This window comes from Lepidochelys kempii, chromosome 1 (genome assembly GCF_965140265.1).
Source record: "Lepidochelys kempii isolate rLepKem1 chromosome 1, rLepKem1.hap2, whole genome shotgun sequence".
Classification (NCBI taxonomy): Eukaryota; Metazoa; Chordata; order Testudines; family Cheloniidae; genus Lepidochelys; species Lepidochelys kempii.
Genome location: NC_133256.1, coordinates 244,138,169 through 244,155,605, shown reverse-complemented (window position 1 = coordinate 244,155,605; position 17,437 = coordinate 244,138,169). Strand labels below are relative to the sequence as shown.

At 41.8% G+C, this 17,437-nt stretch overlaps 1 protein-coding gene across 6 annotated transcripts in view; it reads right to left on the bottom strand.

Moving 5' to 3' along the window:
* DNM1L (dynamin 1 like) overlaps window positions 1-17,437 on the bottom strand; it is a 61,120-nt gene that overhangs the window by 10,012 nt on the left and 33,671 nt on the right. For 3 of the 6 annotated variants that reach the window (XM_073321866.1, XM_073321874.1, XM_073321911.1), the window contains 9 exons: window positions 16,418-16,538; window positions 14,948-15,079; window positions 14,196-14,402; window positions 13,836-13,956; window positions 12,529-12,684; window positions 10,711-10,800; window positions 5,681-5,773; window positions 4,215-4,268; window positions 3,000-3,077 (listed from right to left, as the gene is read on the bottom strand). In XM_073321866.1, the coding sequence (XP_073177967.1) occupies window positions 3,000-3,077; window positions 4,215-4,268; window positions 5,681-5,773; window positions 10,711-10,800; window positions 12,529-12,684; window positions 13,836-13,956; window positions 14,196-14,402; window positions 14,948-15,079; window positions 16,418-16,538 (1,052 nt within the window). The remainder of the gene's footprint in view (window positions 1-2,999; window positions 3,078-4,214; window positions 4,269-5,680; window positions 5,774-10,710; window positions 10,801-12,528; window positions 12,685-13,835; window positions 13,957-14,195; window positions 14,403-14,947; window positions 15,080-16,417; window positions 16,539-17,437) is intronic. The other 3 variants (XM_073321883.1, XM_073321892.1, XM_073321901.1) reach the window with 2 other exon arrangements.

The window sequence follows — 17,437 nt, the reverse complement described above, 5'->3', positions numbered from 1 at the left end:
TCATGGCCCCTTTCCATCATGTCCCTTGATATCTGCCCAAAGGTATCGTAATGCCTACGGCTAGAGCTCGGCTGGGACTGGACAGCCTCCTTCCCCCAAACACTGATGAGGTCCAGCACCTCACCATTGCTCCATACTGGGGATCCCCTGGCGCTTGGAGGCATGGTCACCTGGAAAGATTCGCTGAGAGCACTCCACGCCTGGCTGAGCAAACAGGAAGGGGATTTTCAAAATTCCCAGAGAATTCCCAGTAGAGTTCAAAGTGATGACTAGAGAGGCTAGAACATGCATTGTGGGACACTTCTGGAGGCCAATCAGAGCGCAATGTAAGGCCAGGTTGTCCACACTGGCGCGGCGGTGCTCCAGCGGGGGACGCAGCAAACGTTATTCCACTCGCCGAGGTGGAGTACCAGCAGTGCTGTAGCTGTGGAGTCAGAGCGCTCTACGTGCCTGGTCAGCGTGGACAGGGAGTGAGGTACAGCACTCTGAGCGGCTTTATTGTGCTGTAATTCGCAAGTGTAGCCAAGGCCTAAGATTTCCCATGTAGATCAGCCTTAGGCTCTTAAGTACCTAGTTCATTTTGAAAATGGGAATTAGGCTCCTAAATCATTCAGACAGTTTGGAAAATGTTACCCTCTATCTTGTAGCAGTAGGCACCTATGAAACCTGAAAGGAGCAGCTTTTGTTGAACACATTTGGTTCAGTAAGTATATTTCTATACAACAACTCTGAAGGGCTTGAAACTATTGAACAGATTTTCTCTAGTGCCTCAATTCAAGTAGAAGCAAGAACAGTCCCTTACAATAACAGCTGTAAAACCCCAGGCATTCAGGTTCCCAAGTATTAAAAGCTTGTGTGCGCGCCACAAAGCTTTAGGGATCTGTCTCCAAGGGACCAACTGCCCAGCCCTTCCTTGTGCAAGACCTGGCATACAATGTGACATAAGCCAAAATTAAATAATCCAGATCACTAAAACAAAAGGAAATCTCCACCCATTGGGAGACAGGAAAGAACTGGCAGTCTCAGGAAGCACAGCTTCCCTTACAGAGAAAGGACAGCACGCTGTTCTTCTTCATCTCCCAGTAACACCACTCTGGGGTGCACATTAGGGACGCTGGATGAAAAACTATTAGTAGGTAATACTGTTACATTACTTTGAAGGCTGTTAGTTGGAAGTCCACATTGCTAGATGCTCTTGTATTCACAGAACCTGATCATCCATCCTGCACCACTCTATAACCCTACCATCGGTTTTATTCACCCTGCTCATATACCTTTGACAAAGCGATTACTGTCTGCGAAGAGATATAAATTTAAATCTCATAGCTGAATCACTGACAGCCTTGAAATACTTCTTATATCTTGTTTCAAGTGAATGTGGAAAACAAGCCAAACCCCACCTACTGTGCTCATGATTAAAAAATTAATTACCAAAGCTTGTCATGGGTCAAAAGAGAACTACAAGCCAAAAAAAAAAAAAAAGAAAAAAAAAAGATGGCATATATACTCAACAAGTTAATGATGAATCAATCTAACCAGAAGACAACCCAATTTTATATCTGACCAACTCAACTGTCTGATTCAAACATGTGTTTGGGGGATTTTTTTTAAACACAACTGTTAACTGTCAATGTACATAAAACACACTGATTTGAATTTTTACAGTTGTAATCTTAACTGCTAACAACACAGGAGACATTAAGACAGAACAAGACTTAAGGCGGCTCATTACATTTTCTGCTAGTGGTAGGACTTCTGCCAAAAATGACTTTACTATCAGGTTAGGTCCTATGACACAGAATATTGCTCCATAACAGTGATCTCTAAACGCACCCCATACCCTTTCAGCACAGAATCAGTCACATATATCACTGTCCAAAATATTCCAGAAACAATTTCCAAGACTACATTCTGTTAAACACACTGAGAAAGAGTATTAAGATTAGCACATAGCCTTATCAAACTTACAAATACAAACTTTATACAGTGAACAGGAACATACTAAAATTCAGCAGTTCCCCTGCTACCAATCCTGCCATCATAATGCCTAAGGAACACACATCATCACTAGTACACAAAGCCTCGTGTAAGAAGAGCAGTTTTCAGCTTTTGTTTAGGTGACTTCGGTGGATTAGATCCCCTAAATCACTTGCTACAGCGTACAGATAAAACTCCAGTTTCAACTAGAATTTATTTTAGGTTCTAACTCCTTAATCAGCGGGGTGGGGTGGGGGGGCGGAGAGGACGAGACACGACAATGTCTTTGCATATATACGTGCATCACCTAGCACAATGGGGGATGAAGCCTCTAGGTGCTCCTGTGATATAAATATTCAACAGCAAATGTTTCTGCCTGTAAAATAAAGATGACTAGAAAAAAAAAGGCTTTTCACACAGGTGTGCTGTGAATTTAACAAAACAGGCAGAACACTGGAGCAGAAATGTTAAAGAGCCATTGCAGGATGTATTGTACAGATACAAATAAATTGGTTAGCAGGGATTATTTTTAAGATGACAAAAAGGGGGTTCAGTTAGAACAGAGCCTAGAGAGATTCCCTGAAGGCAGCAGGAGACTCACATTTTTATTTTATCTTCTTTCTTCCATTAAACGTTAAGACATATTAAAACACGCAATTTGACAAAAATGCTTAAAATGTTGGATTACAGTATGGCAGTTGAATAGACTATTTTGGTGAAACAATTTCCTGCAAATTATGGCTCTGCACATTCGCACCACAATTCACTACAAACAAATACACAGATACTGAAAGCAATGAAATTTCTATCCAAGTGTACCTCACACATTACCTGCCCTGTACAATCTAATGAATGTGACTAATGCTAGGCAACCTCAGCACTACAGGACACATGATCTGACAGACCCAGAGGACACTGCGTCAATGACAAAACACAATGCATGTGAACTACTTTTTGTACTATCCAAGGTGCACCACAACAGGAATGAGCATGCAGTGCTAATAGGAAGAATCAGGACAGACCTTGCCATCAGCCTCAGCAGAAGCAGCAGTAGAGGTCTCCTGGGAGGCAGGTGTCAATGCACCTGCAGGTTTAGTAGACTAAAGAAGGTAAGAAATGCAGAAAAAAAATCAACTAAGGGCAGACACTGAATGTGCCTAATACATTCATGCATTGTTCTCTACTAACATCTTTAGCTAGCCAGAAAGACATTTTTAACTTGTAGATTTACAAGCAGCCCCACATGAACAGGAGAAGAATTCCAAAGGCCTTAAAAAGCAGCCAATTAAAAATTAAACACCTCTGGCTTGTTTGGCCTCAAAACCATCGCCAATTCCCATGTTGCAGATTTAAATTTGACTGTACAATGAAATCAGAGAAAAGCATGATGTAATGGGCATGATCAAACAGCATTCAAAGCAAGCTCTGTACTGCTGCTTAACATTCCCAACTGGTTCACACAGATCCTAGGTTGATCCTATAAACTAATACTGGATATATTTTGAAAGCTTTTCTCACTTTTTTAAAGTTTGGTTCATTAACTGTTTTTTACATTACAAATTGCAACAATTCCTGCAAAGCTTAAACAGTATTTTGGAGACTCATGAAAAAAGATGTTTTGCACCAATCTGGGCTTATAATAATTTCAAACAGAGTGCATGAAATACACTAAAATAATGACAGACTGCCCATTTGAACAACTAAGTGCACTTTTCTATGTCACTTAGTGCTGCCTCATGTGTACCAATTACTCAACTTATTCTTAGAGCCTTGCAAACCTGAACGAGCTGATGGATACAGCTGAAAGAGCAGTAATGTAATAGTACTGGTCAAAAGGTGGAAATTGAATAGATAGGATCTATGTCTAAACCCGAGAATAAACTCATGCTACAGCTTAATTTTCTTCTTCCAGAGAATAAAATGCTGCATTCTCAGCTGTAGCTCTAAAAGTGGCTTTAAGAGTTTGAATCATGTTGGCTTTCAGATCTCTTAAAAAAAAACAAAAAAAACCCACCACCACTACACCATAGAGACGGATTAAAATCTCCAGATTGTCTCTCAAGTCACATTTAAGCATACAATGTATGACCCACTTTTTCTTTAACACTTGCAAACACATTAAATCTCACCTACTTAACAAGATGCTCATGCACCATAAGTGTATAATACAGTTCTCATGCTTTGGATCAAAAATGGTGCATTAAACAATTTTTTTTTTAAAATCAATATTCACTCACCTTGTCTCGTGGCACAGAAGGCAATTCTCGGGCTAACCTGTTACGCCTTTGCTCCTTTAAAAAAAAGCCAGCAAAAACCTTGATTATCTATCACTCTGTGTCAAGCTTTATTGCTTCAGGGATAAGCACGTAAATTGTTGAGATTGATGCTAGCAACATGTCTCATATTTATCGCAAAGTAGCTTGTATCCCACACTATGATGTTTTAAATCAAAACCAGTTAGGTGGACAAGACAGTTTTGAAGGATTAAGTGGCCAGATCTAATGTGGAATATAAAATGTGAACTGAACAAAGTATTCAAGGCACAGATCTTTGCAGTACACTCAAGAAACTGAGCTTCTAAGCCACAGCCCTTAAAAACCAAGATACAGCTTGGATCAGGATGGATTCCCTATAGTCTTCATTAAGAAGTGTGTTTACGAAATAATATCCATAAAGAACTGACTACTAGAGCAGCATGGTCAGGTTGATAATTACTGGTCCAAAAGACGGCAGGAAAAGGAGAGAACTTGCACTAGCTATAGAACAACAAAGTAGCAGTTGAAGCAAGTCAAGGTGAATAAGGGGAAAGATTGGACTTTTCTGGTGATTAAGAATAGATCTCTCACTAGTAAGGACAAAACATTACAAACTTAGAAAAAACAAAAGATTTCAGACCCAGTATTTCTTTTAGGAAAATGTTAGAAAAGGGGGTATTGTATGCTATTCAGAATTTGTATAAGATGCCATAGAAGTTTACATGCACTTACAGAGTCCTCATTCCTGCAATCGGATCATCACAGACAGACTTTGTTCCCACACTAAGTCAGTGGGAGTCCACCTGCGCAAATCTGATGGCAGAATTGGGGCCATAGGTAAAAGACTTGCCCCCAAACCAGCTTACCATTTATATAACACAAAATAAATAATAAAGAGCATCAAAACGTAAGAGACAAGATAAGACTATAAGAAGTCAATGGTCGGTGAGAAATGCGATTGGAGAAGTAAGAGAAGAAATGAATGTTAGGGTAGGGAGAAGTGGTCAGTTCTCAACATCTATAAGGCTATTTTCTCTCTCAGAAATAGAGAGATATTTAGGGGAGAAAAATGCCAATCACTTGTGCTAAACAATGTACATTAGTTAGTATTGGTCTGTGTTCTGTGCAGTTTGCGTCTTGTCAATCAGTTTTGTTTTGAAACACGTGGAATTAGTATTTACAATGTATTATCAGAGTTCATTTTGCTTTGCATATTTTAAAAACATGCTGTTTTAAGAAAGAATAAGCGATGCCTTGACAAACATGCTCCAGGGGAACATATAAGCAATGGTCTTAAGTTTATATTTATGGGCTGTAATCAAAGGGTTTCACACCAAGTATATAAAGGCACAGGTCAATTTATGCTCAGATTTAAAAAAAAAAAAAAAGGTTCAACTTAAGTCCCCTCTAAATAATCAGTGCATTGCTTAGAAGGCTGTTTTCCTTACCTCTATGTTGTTGTTTATTAGTCCACAGGCATCAGCGAAGTCTGGGTGTTTAGTGTTGATATAAGCTAGCTCAATGGCCACCAAATTATGAACCTACAGGGAGAAAAGTCATTCATAGTTAAGATTTTATGAGTTAATTTACTGCTAGGAAACCATGTTGGACTGGCAACCCTAGAAACTGCAGTCTAATTATCCACAGTACTGTATAAACACCCACAGCACAGGCTTTGCCCACGCTGCCCTGCGGCTGCATTTCATTTCTGACCCAAAAGGACAAATTCTTAGGGCAAGAAGGTAATTCATCCATCATAACCTAAATTCCCTGTAAGCTGCGCAGCCGAGCAGCAGCGTATTTAGCACCACACAGGTGCTCAAGGAACCCTCCTGGGGACCTGCCGCAGTTGGGGAACGGGCGCTCCCTCCCGGCTCCCACCTAGCCTGGCCCCCAACCTGCCACGGCGCCCCACCCCGGGACCCAGCTCTGCTGCAGTGTGGGCTGGGCGTCCCGGTCCCTGGCGTGGCCGGTGCAGCCCTCCCCCAGCCCAGGCCTGCTGGGGTCAGGGCACCTATCCTGCAGCCCCAACCCCAGAGTTGCTACAGTGGGGAGAGAGAGCTTGGGGGGGGGGTCCTCTCTCCCCACCATAACCCCTGAGCACCCTCCTGCACCCCAAACCTCTCATTCCCAGCCCCATCCTAGAGCCCTCACCCCAATCCTCTGCCCCAGCCTTAAGCTCCTCATCCCTGGCCCCACCCCAGAGCCCCCACCCCTAACCAGAGCCCTCACACCCCTGTACTCCAACCCTCTGCCCCAGCCCTGAGCCCCTCATCCCCGGCCCCACCCCCCAGCCGGAGCCCCCTCCCACACATCACCTCCATATTGCTGCACATAATAAAATTCATTCCGCACATGGGTGGGAAAAATTAGAGGGAACACGGATCATGACATATTTAATCTTTTCCCTGTATTGAATCCCCTGCTCCCCACAAACTGGCACTCTTGATGGCACTTTCAGGCAGACATCTGCCCACTAGGAATTGGACTAAGTCCCAGCTCATTTCATACTGTCCACCTAGGAGCTGCCACATAGGAACTTTCAATCACATGCAATCTGCGCCACATTTGAACCAGTAACCTGAGAGACTGTCCCAGAATTGCTGATGCCATCCGGTGGCGCAACAGCCCAACAGGGTTTTGTACATTAGCACTGACTACGTCACTCTTTATTGTGAAGCTTGATCAGTCAAAACTGCCATTACATTTAGGTTTAAGCAATGAAATGAAATTACAAAATCAAATCCAAGCCAACCCAAGCATTATCTTTTACATTTATCATAGGATAATAAAAACACAATTAGTTAGCCTAAGTTTGGTTAACAAAATACCATTCACTTTAGTTTGTGCCAGTAGGGAAAGGGCCCCAATCAGCAAGTAAGTGAAGGCCGTGAGAATAAGTAGTGGTGTTAGGAAAGGATGTATGGTTTGAAAAGTAACAAATAGAGTAAAAGTGCTGCAGTAACAAGACAAAGGGAAACTGTCTCAAAAGAAACAAACCCACACCTTCCCACTGTTCTGCTGTGCAAGAAAGGATGGGGCGGGGGAGAAGGGGGAGACCTTGAAGGATAGAAAGTAGCAAGGAGAAACTGCTTCAAACTAGGTTTTTGCTAAAGCTAGCAAATTAGCTGGAGGGTATAAAGGCAGCCATGAATCTGGGGGTTCTTTGTCAGACCCTACCTGATCATGCTGGAGCATACCAGAGTGACAGTCATCCCTAGGTGTAGCCTATTTGTAAGTATCCTGATCACAAGTTTATAAATATTGTTACTGTATTGGATGTAGTAACTGCTTATTGTTAGGCTGTTAGACATGTTTAGAGCAACTGAATAAATATTATTTGGCCTGTGGAATTAATAAAGGAATTTATGATTAAATTCGTGTTTGGTGATTTCCCATATCAATATTAATAATTCCAATTATTAATAACAAACATTTATACAATTCTGTAAATCAATAAGAAGAGGGAACACATAGTTGTACAAGAGAATAAGATTTAAAAGGCTGTCTTTAGCACAAAAATGTCTGTCAATTCCTAACATTTATTTAGAGCGGAATTACCCAAACACCTGATTAGATTTGTATAAATGATAAAACAGTTATTTGTAACAGCACAGTACCACATTTAGCTTTGACACTATAATTCAGTAAAGGAGACCACTCCCTGCAGAACGGATATATTTCTGCTCACTTTTAGGAACAGGAAAATAAGACAACTGCTGTGGCTATGTCAAGAGCAAAAAAGAAGCTTACAAGAACTGGAAGATTGGACAAATGACCAGGAAGGAGTATAAAAATATTGCTCAGGCATGCAGGAGTGAAATCAGGAAGGCCAAATCACACCTGGAGTTGCAGCTAGCAAGAGATGTTAAGAGTAACAAGAAGGGTTTCTTCAGGTATGTTAGCAACAAGAAGAAAGTCAAGGAAAGTGTGGGCCCCTTACTGAATGAGGGAGGCAACCTAGTGACAGAGGAAGTGGAAAAAGCTAATGTACTCAATGCTTTTTTTGCCTCTGTCTTCACGAAAAAGGTCAGCTCCCAGACTGCTGCACTGGGCAGCACAGCATGGGGAGGAGGTGACTAGCCCTCTGTGGAGAAAGAAGTGGTTCGGGACTATTTAGAAAAGCTGGATGAGCACAAGTGCATGGGGCCAGATGCACTGCATCTGTGGGTGCTAAAGGAGTCGTCAGTTGTAATTGCAGAGCCATTGGCCATTCTCTCGGAAACTCATGGCGATCAGGGGAGGTCCCGGACTGGAAAAAGGCTAATGTAGTGCCCATCTTTAAAAAAGGGAAGGAGGAGGATCCAGGGAACTACAGGCCAGTCAACCTCACCTCAGTCCCTGGAAAAATCATGGAGCAGGTCCTCAAGGAATCAATTCTGAAGCAATTACACGAGAGGAAAGTGATCAGGAACAGTCGGCATGGATTCACCAAGGGCAAGTCATGCCTGACTAATCTAATTACCTTCTATGACGAGATAACTGGCTCAGTGGATGAGGGGAAAGCAGTGGACGTGTTATTCCTTGACTTTAGCAAAGCTTCTGATACGGTCTCCCACAGTATTCTTGCCAGCAAGTTAAAGAAGTATGGGCTGGATGAATGGACTATAAGGTGGATAGAAAGCTGGCTAGATTGGCGGGCTCAACGGGTAGCGATCAATGGCTTCATGTCTAGTTGGCAGCCGGTATCAAGCGGAGTGCCCCAAGGGTCTGTCCTGGGGCTGGTTTGGTTCAACATCTTCATTAAGGATCTGGAGGATAGTGTGGACTGCACCCTCAGCAAGTTTGCAGATGACACTAAACTGGGAGGAGTGGTAGATACGCTGGAGGGTAGGGATAGGATACAGAGGGACCTAGGCAAATTGAAGGATTGTGCCAAAAGAAATCTGATGAGGTTCAACAAGGAGGAGTGCAGAGTCCTGCACTTAGGACAGAAGAATCCCATGCACCGCTACAGACTAGGGACCAAATGGCTAGGCAGCAGTTCTGCAGAAAAGGACCTGGGGTTACAGTGGACGAGAAGCTGGATATGAGTCAACAGTGTGTCCTTGTTGCCAAGAAGGACAACGGCATTTTGGGATGTATAAGTAGGGGCACTGCCAACAGATCGAGCGATGTGATCGTTCCCCTCTATTCAACATTGGTGAGGCCTCATCTGGAGTACTGTGTCCAGTTTTGGGCCCCACACTACAAGAAGGATGTGGAAAAATTGGAAAACGTCCAGCGGAGGGCAACAAAAATGATTAGGGGACTGGAACACATGACTTATGAGGAGAGGCTGAGGGAACGAGGATTGTTTAGTCTGCAGAAGAGAAGGATGAGGGGGGATATGATAGCTGTTTTCAACTACCTGAAAGGGGGTTCCAAATAATGGCTGGCTCTAGACTGTTCTCAGTGGTAGCAGATGACAGAACAAGGAGTAATGGTCTCAAGTTGCAGTGGGGAAGATTTGGGTTGGATATTAGGAATACCTTTTTCACTAGGAGGGTAGCGAAGCACTGGAATGCGTTACCTAGGGAGGTGGTGAAATCTCCTTCCTTTGAGGTTTTTAAGGTCAGGCTTGACAAAGCCCTGGCTGGGATGATTTAGTTGAGGATTGGTCCTGCTTTGAGCAGGGGGTTGGACTAGATGACCTGCTGAGGCCCCTTTCAACCCTGATATTCTACGATTCTATGAAGAGAATAGAAGTTTAGAAGCTGGAGCTTTGTATTGGTCAAACAGTACACTGACTCAGACAGCAATTCCTACTTCAATTTCTCATTCAATTGCTTTGATTCTGCTTCTCCCTTCTCCTTCCTACCTCAAGCTATACTTCTTGATGTTTCTTCAGAAAAAATTACAAAAAAGCAGCAAGGAAGAGAAACAGAGACCCTGATGCCATTCGACATACATAGCTAACTACGCTGACTTAAATACCCTCCTCTTAGACCAAAAACTGCTTTAAAATCTCAAAAAGAAACCAGTCTTTAACATTAACACTCTCCAAGCACTGACTTGTTTGAAGCTAGAAAGTGAATTTTCATTTCTCTATCAGATGTATGGTGGTACATGCTATATTAGCACTCCACAGCAGCAGCGTCAGTGTCTGCATACTAATCAACTATGAAGTGAAGTGAGTAAGTTTAGTAACGTATTTTTGTGCATCTCTGAGTCTGATAAAGCACAGCTTCCATGTTAGCAAGAAAATATAAGAGAAGGCGAAGAGGTTTAAAATGTGAATTCTAGGTAAAACTTTTTTTGGAGTGGAGGGGGATTTTTTTTTTAAATTAGGCCAAGGTATTCAAAATCAGGAGCCTAAAGTTAGGTGCCTAAATATGGATTTAGCTTCTATTTTTGAAAATTTTGGTTTAGACTAACGTTTTTGAAACTAAGATTATATGGTAAACAAAAGCACTAAGAAAGTACACCACCAACAGAAACAATGGTTTGCTAGCAAGCAGGACTGGAATACAAGGTGGTAAGTAACACCACTAATTACCATTTCATTTGTAACAGGTAGCCTCTTACGCAGAAGACAGGTCACTACTTCAACTATGGCATCATGTAGTTTGGGAAACCTCAGCAATTCCTAGAATACAAGGAGGAAAAGCAATGTAACAGTTAAAGTCTAATGCCAGAAGTGACCACCAGATCATCTAGTCTGACCCCCTTTATATTACTGGCCACTAACACCCCCCAGCACTCATACACTAAACCCAACAACTTAAATTGCCCTTAAAGTTGGAATTGCGATTACAGTTCTTGTTGATTTCAATCAAAAGCAGGGTTAATACTGAGTCAGTGAGCAATAAGAGTTAACAGCAGGGAATGCGCTACTATCGTTTATAATTTTTGTAGCTATAGCTTGATTTTGTTGTCCCACTAGGCACATTTGGGGGAGATTTTCAAAGACAAAAACGGCAGTCACCTAACTACAATTTGTGTGTTTGAAAGTCTCCCGCAATGTAAATTTAAATCAGTGTTACATGCAGACAATTTGGAGATGCTGAAGTTACCAGAGTTTACAGTATCCAATTAAAATTGGTGAGAAACGTAGACAGTCAGAATAAAGCACCCAACCAGGACATACCAAGATGCTGGGGTTAACACTTCCATTAATGAATAGCGCTGTGAGGAGATCTTCTATAGCCACATGCACAGTAGTTTGGACCTCGCTTATGTCTCATCCAAAAATAATACACTGATTCCTACCACCGAACTGATTGTGCCTCCAAGTTCCTTCCTATCTCCCATACAAATCTGCTGTGCCTTCTCTCATAAGCCGCAATGAAAGAGGGAGGAAGAATAGTTATTCTTAATTAGGCACTTTCCTGCAAGTCTCAGCCCTTCCCTCGTGTTGTGTTAATTCAGAATATAAGAAATTTCAACACATCGGCTAACCTATCAAGGTTAAGAGACCTAGTAAGCAGGAGATTTTTCTGAAGCCACAACAGCATGAGTTTCTAGTGATCTGCTGTAAACCCTGCCATCAGCAATTCGTTGCTTAATAAATTATTCAAAAGTGTAATTAACTTACTTCATTACACTTTATTAACAGACAACAAAATACTGAAAACAGGAAGTGTCTTACGCATTGCTAACCATTTAAACTTTTTTCTAAGGGAATAAGAGAGTCTTTGAAAGCAACACTGTAAAGTTTTCCAATAAAGTTTCTTCAACACATTCAGCATAGATATATGTGGAGGGAAAGAAGATAAAAGCTATGCTCATTCTGAGCAATCAGTGAGATGAGAACGGCATTTTCATGAGGACTGCAAAACCTGAGAATTGATGTTTGCAGGGCTACAAGAACACAGAATTCTGTCTAGTGTGGGGAATGACAACTTTGAATTTTCAGACCACCCCATTTAAAATCACAGTCTAAACAATCTCAACCATTGTATTAACTTTTGGCATTCAATAGTAGTACTGTATCTGCATCTCTTCTATCAAAACTAGAGCATCTGAACCTTATGCCCAAATCCATTAGTGCCTTATTAGGCCAACAATGAATACCTTCCACCATGACAGTCTGACCTTATGAATAAGATCCTTTGCACATTTCCCAGAGAATACACTTTCACAAGGCTGTTTACACAAGTTCACGAATGATTTTTATGTACACTGACAGAGTAACTCTGACATTTTTTGGAAGGGGGGGGTATATAATGTGGATACTGAATTTTTACCATAAAAGAGGTTGCTCAATACTGTTAGACAAGTCGCAATGCACTGAAGCCAGATCTTAAGAGTTTATGATATTTCTAAAAAAGACCTGTACACATTTCTAAACTTAGTAGTCAACTTCTGCTTTTACCTGTGTACTGTAATTGCTACAATGTTGGATAATCCTCTGCATTTCCTCATGAACCAGCTCCACACAGCGCAAGCTGGGTTCCTCTAAACGTTTGATTTGCCTCTTCACCAACAACTCAAATGAAACCTCAGGCACGAACAAGGCAGGTCGGGGACCCTAGTCGAAAAAGGGAAGAAAAGGGCAGATCTTTTTTGTATGATAATAGCATCCAAAGTGTGCTAGGTGCTCCACGAACCCTAAAGGGGCATTAGCTGATGAATCCCCAAATTAAATCATGTTATTCCCACAACAAAATATTATGTTCAGCTGAAAGTAAGGTTGAGAATATGTACCAGTAACCTAAGGGTTTTAAAAAAAAAAAAACAGAATAACCCCAAAACAGCACAGGGAAGATGTTATAAGTATCCAAAGCAATATAAACCCATTTTCACTTTAAAAGAGAAGCTCACTAGTACACAAACGCTGCACAAAAAACATCCAATGATTAATTTGGCCCTCAATCTGCAGTTGATTTATAGATTCAGAGGGTAGATTAGTGAGAATTGTACTATGAAGGGGGAAGCAAGGAGAACCCAGTCCCCAAGTCCCAACATCTCTGTGCTTTAAGGTCTCTTCCCTGCGCTCATACCTAAGTTCCTCTGGTAAAGGAGTTGCTACGGGGCGCCTTTCAAGTATTTGGGGATGTCAAAGCTATTATGTGACCATTGAACCTTTAAAGACCAGTGTCCGTTGTAACAAATATTCTATCAGTGAAAACTCTTGACAGATGTCGTCCAGTCTTCCCCACAGAATTGCTGCATGCAAATTAGCTGTAAAGTGGTGAGTGGTTGAGTTACCTCTGATGCCACAATGGCCCCACTCAAGAGTTGCTTGTGTTGTTGACCTGAACCTGTCTGTAGCCTAAATAATCATAGTCATGAGAGATCCAATCATTAATCTTAATTCCAGTCTAGTTTCTTTGCTTTATAAAGTATGCACAAGACTGATTATTTTTGTAACTATTAGGAAAGTTTGAAGTGCATGTGTTATTCCACTGTTAAGATTACTTGAGACCAAGAAAAAACTGACACCTTTACATTTCTTGAAGGACCTGGTTTTAATTAATTTCAGTAAAAATTAATTTAACTTGTATGGTCTCAGAAAACGTGGGGAGGATATATTGTTTTCTTCACACAAAATAAAGAATTCCTGCTTTAAGCACAACCTTAATTTCATAATACAACAGACATGAATCAAGACAAGATTTTTTAAAATCCCATTTTAAATCCAACAAGCAAAAACCTTAGGAAACCTGAGATAATACTCACTGTAGCATTTCTAATAGCAGTCAAAATATCTATAGTGTTAAGGCCACCTAGTGGATCAACAGATTCTAAAGTTCGTCCAAATGTCTCATGAAAAATATAGCAGATTCTAGCTCCGCCACATCTGAAAAAAATAAAATTAAGACTGAGGTTACAAATGAGGAAGAGGAGAAAATATTAACTGAAAGGTTTTTCTATGCCTAAACACACTGAATATTTTAAAGTTAACATTATCAGAGTGTAAAATCTTTAAATATATTATGATTTGCTTTTATACTACTACTGTCGTTTTAAAGTAATGTGATCCAGTGTTTCATGCCAATCATCACAATCTAGATTCTATAAATAAACAATTATACTTACAGCTCAGAAGTTTCTATATATTTTGCAGTTCCTTCAATGGTGTTGCAATATTCAGTGGCAAACTTGGTAATCAGTTGCAATAAAGTGGCACTCTTGTCCTCTACGGGTTCCCCGTAGCTGTTCAGCAGAGACTGATATTGCGCAGCTAACACATTTATTCTGGTTTTCAGTTCTGGCAAGCAATCTCTGATATGATGCATTAGTAACCTAAAAATAGAGAAAGTATAAATTCCTCTGTTAGAAAAGGGAAGAAATCCTCTTCATACTTCGTTATCTCCAGCACAACTTAAAATATAAACAATTATGATCAAACAAATATCTTCTTGTAGAACAAAAAGATGACATTTGCTAAGAAAGAGTACAGTAACCACAGATACTAAATTTTGTTTCAAATTTCAAAGGGAGACATCCTAATGTTTCACTGTACAGCAGTAGTACTTAAGGGATGCTAAAGATAAAAATAATTTTTAAAACATTGTGTGTGTTACCACCACACTTATTTTTTAGATCTTTTTATTTGTCATTTACTTTTTGCATTTTGCATGACAATTAATCATTGGGGGGGAGGGATAGCTCAGTGGTTTGAGCATTGGCCTGCTAAACCCAGAGTGGTGAGTTCAATCCTTGAGGGGGCCATTTAGGGATCTGGGGCAAAAACTAGGGACTGGTCCTGCTTTGAGCAGGGGGTTGGACTAGATGACCTTCTGAGGTCCCTTCCAACCCTGATATTCTATGATTCTAATCTGTGGTACCTGTTAAGTGTCCTAGCGAGATACTTGGTTCCATTTCGGTTGGCTAGAGATGGATACTTCTTTTGAAGAAAAGCATATTCATCACGGATAGAATCAGCTACATTCTTCTTATTGTTAATATCTAATTGACTCCTAGAGTAAAAAAGAGAACTATTAGTTAATAAACGTAAGGTGCAATTATTTTATTCATGCTTCCACTTTTCTTGACAGTGTCATCCCTAAGTCATCAGAACATCTGCATTTTTGCCTTCATTCTTAACTCATTTCCCCAACCATTTTCTCTCTTTCACTAACCACATTTACCCAAAGTTTGGTCAACATTTTCCAGTAAAAAAGATGGTAGTTCGATGCTGGGGATGAAGACATGTCATCTCTTTTGAAGGTACTAGAAACGTTACTCCATGGACTTACTGGTTGGTGTTGTACAGTAAGTAGGAAAGCAGTATGGGCAGTAACCATCCCCAGTAGACTAAGCATGCAGCCTCCACATCAAAGTGGTATCAGCTCTCACATGGAAGATGTGAGGGGTAAAGCAGATGGGAAGAAGAGTAAGCTCCTGAATCCAGGTGCCCACACAGCAGCCAACATTTTGAAACTAGGCCACCCACTGCTTATTTCTTTCTGTAATTAAATACAGATGCTCTTATTGTCTCTAAATCCCACACCCATATGCTTAAGAAACCAAAGCATTTCTTCATATTAAGGAAAGATCCAGCTTTCAAAAGAACATATTAATTGTCACCGACTGGTTGATCGTGGAGCCTCTGACAGTGGATCTCAGTCTCAGTCATTGAGACTGAGATCCACTGTCAGAGGCTCTGCAATTGACCAGTCAATCGCGATAGCGTTGCCAACCGTCTTGCAGCCAAACCAGGAGATCAGCTGCTAAGAGCCCGGCAGTGCAGCGGGGCTAAGGCAGGCTCCCTGCCTGTCCTGGCACCACACCACTCCTGGAAGTGGCCGGTATGTCCAGCAGCAGCTCCTGGGGGGATGGGGAGGAAGAGGAGGTCTTCGCGCGCTGCCCTCACCTGCAGGCACCACCCCCGCAGCTCCCATTGACCGGGAATGGGGAACTGGGGAACCAGTCACATCCGGGAGTGGCACAACGCCAGGGAAGGCAGGGAGCCTGCTTTAGTCATGCCTCACCTGAGGTAAGCAGCGCCTGGCTGAAGCCCGCACCCTGTACCCTCCCCGCACCCCAACCCCACCCCCAGCCCTGAACCCCCTCCCGCACCTTGCACCCCCTCCTGCACTCCAACCTCTTACCCCAGGCTCAGCCCAGAGCCCTTCACACACTCCCAACCCCTCTGTAAGCAAGACAGGGCCTCTGAGAAGGGGCGGGGCAAAGGTGTTTGGGTTTGTGTGAATACTGTTATTTCTGCAGTTTCTTTGAGGTAGATTCTGGGTTGCACTTACATTCAAAAAGTGATCTTGTACTAAAAAGGTTGGAGACCACTGCCCTACACTCACCGGTTCACTACCCCAATTATGCCAAGTTTAACTGGAATCACTCTTCCCATAAGTACATCCATAGCATCAGTGCCAGCATCCATGAGATCCAGCTTTGTGATAACAGCAAGCGTTCTTCGCCCTATCAAAACAGCAGGAAAATTGTCATTTACAAGATGTTTGTCAGCCTCAAGCAGTTTAGTAAGGCCTTAGAGTATTCAAGAAGGTTCTTAGCTGAACACAATGGTCAGAATAAGATGACTAGACCTTTGAGCAAGATTCTAGGCCCTACTGGGCTCCAGTAACCCGCATAGAAAAAAAGGTTTGACTGCTGGGTTGGCTGGAAATTCAGATAATTGACGGCAGTGACAGAAGCACTGTGTCAGCTGAGATGGGGTTAGAGTGAGAGATACGAGAAAGTACTAGGCTCACAAGCTTATAGGTTTTAAGTGTGAGCTGAAAGAAGAGAGCCCTGGTATATACCTAGGGCTAGCCCTGACTTGTTTGCAGTTGTACAAGGGCTACACTTGCAATACCACCACTATATGAATGGCGAGGCAAAAAAAAGTATTAATTTTCTTCTGTGCACAATGAAACAGATTTAACCAGTTTCTAAAGTATATGATCAGATGTTTCTCAAGGAAAATAAGAACTTTATACTTGGATACGAACATCTCTAGACCCAAAGGTGGAAAGAAACCTGTGTCGGTATACTAGATTTGCTTCCTTCGTGAAATGCTTCAGAAACAAATAAAACTTAGACTATCTTGGAGCCTTAACATCTTAAATAGCAACTGGTAAACTAAGCAGAGTTTGACTGGGTAAGTATTGGGATAGAAGGCTCCTGTAGACAAACCGGGTGCTGCAGGAAGAGAATTCAGTATTCAGTACTGTCCCCAAATCTATACTGAGCCAGGATCTCAGCCCTCCGTTAGCTGTTGCTGAGCTGTTATTGAAAGTGCCACCTTTCAAATGGACGCAGATCAGAGATCCTGACCACCGATAGGCATTAAAAAAATCCTATAGAACTTCTTGCAAATG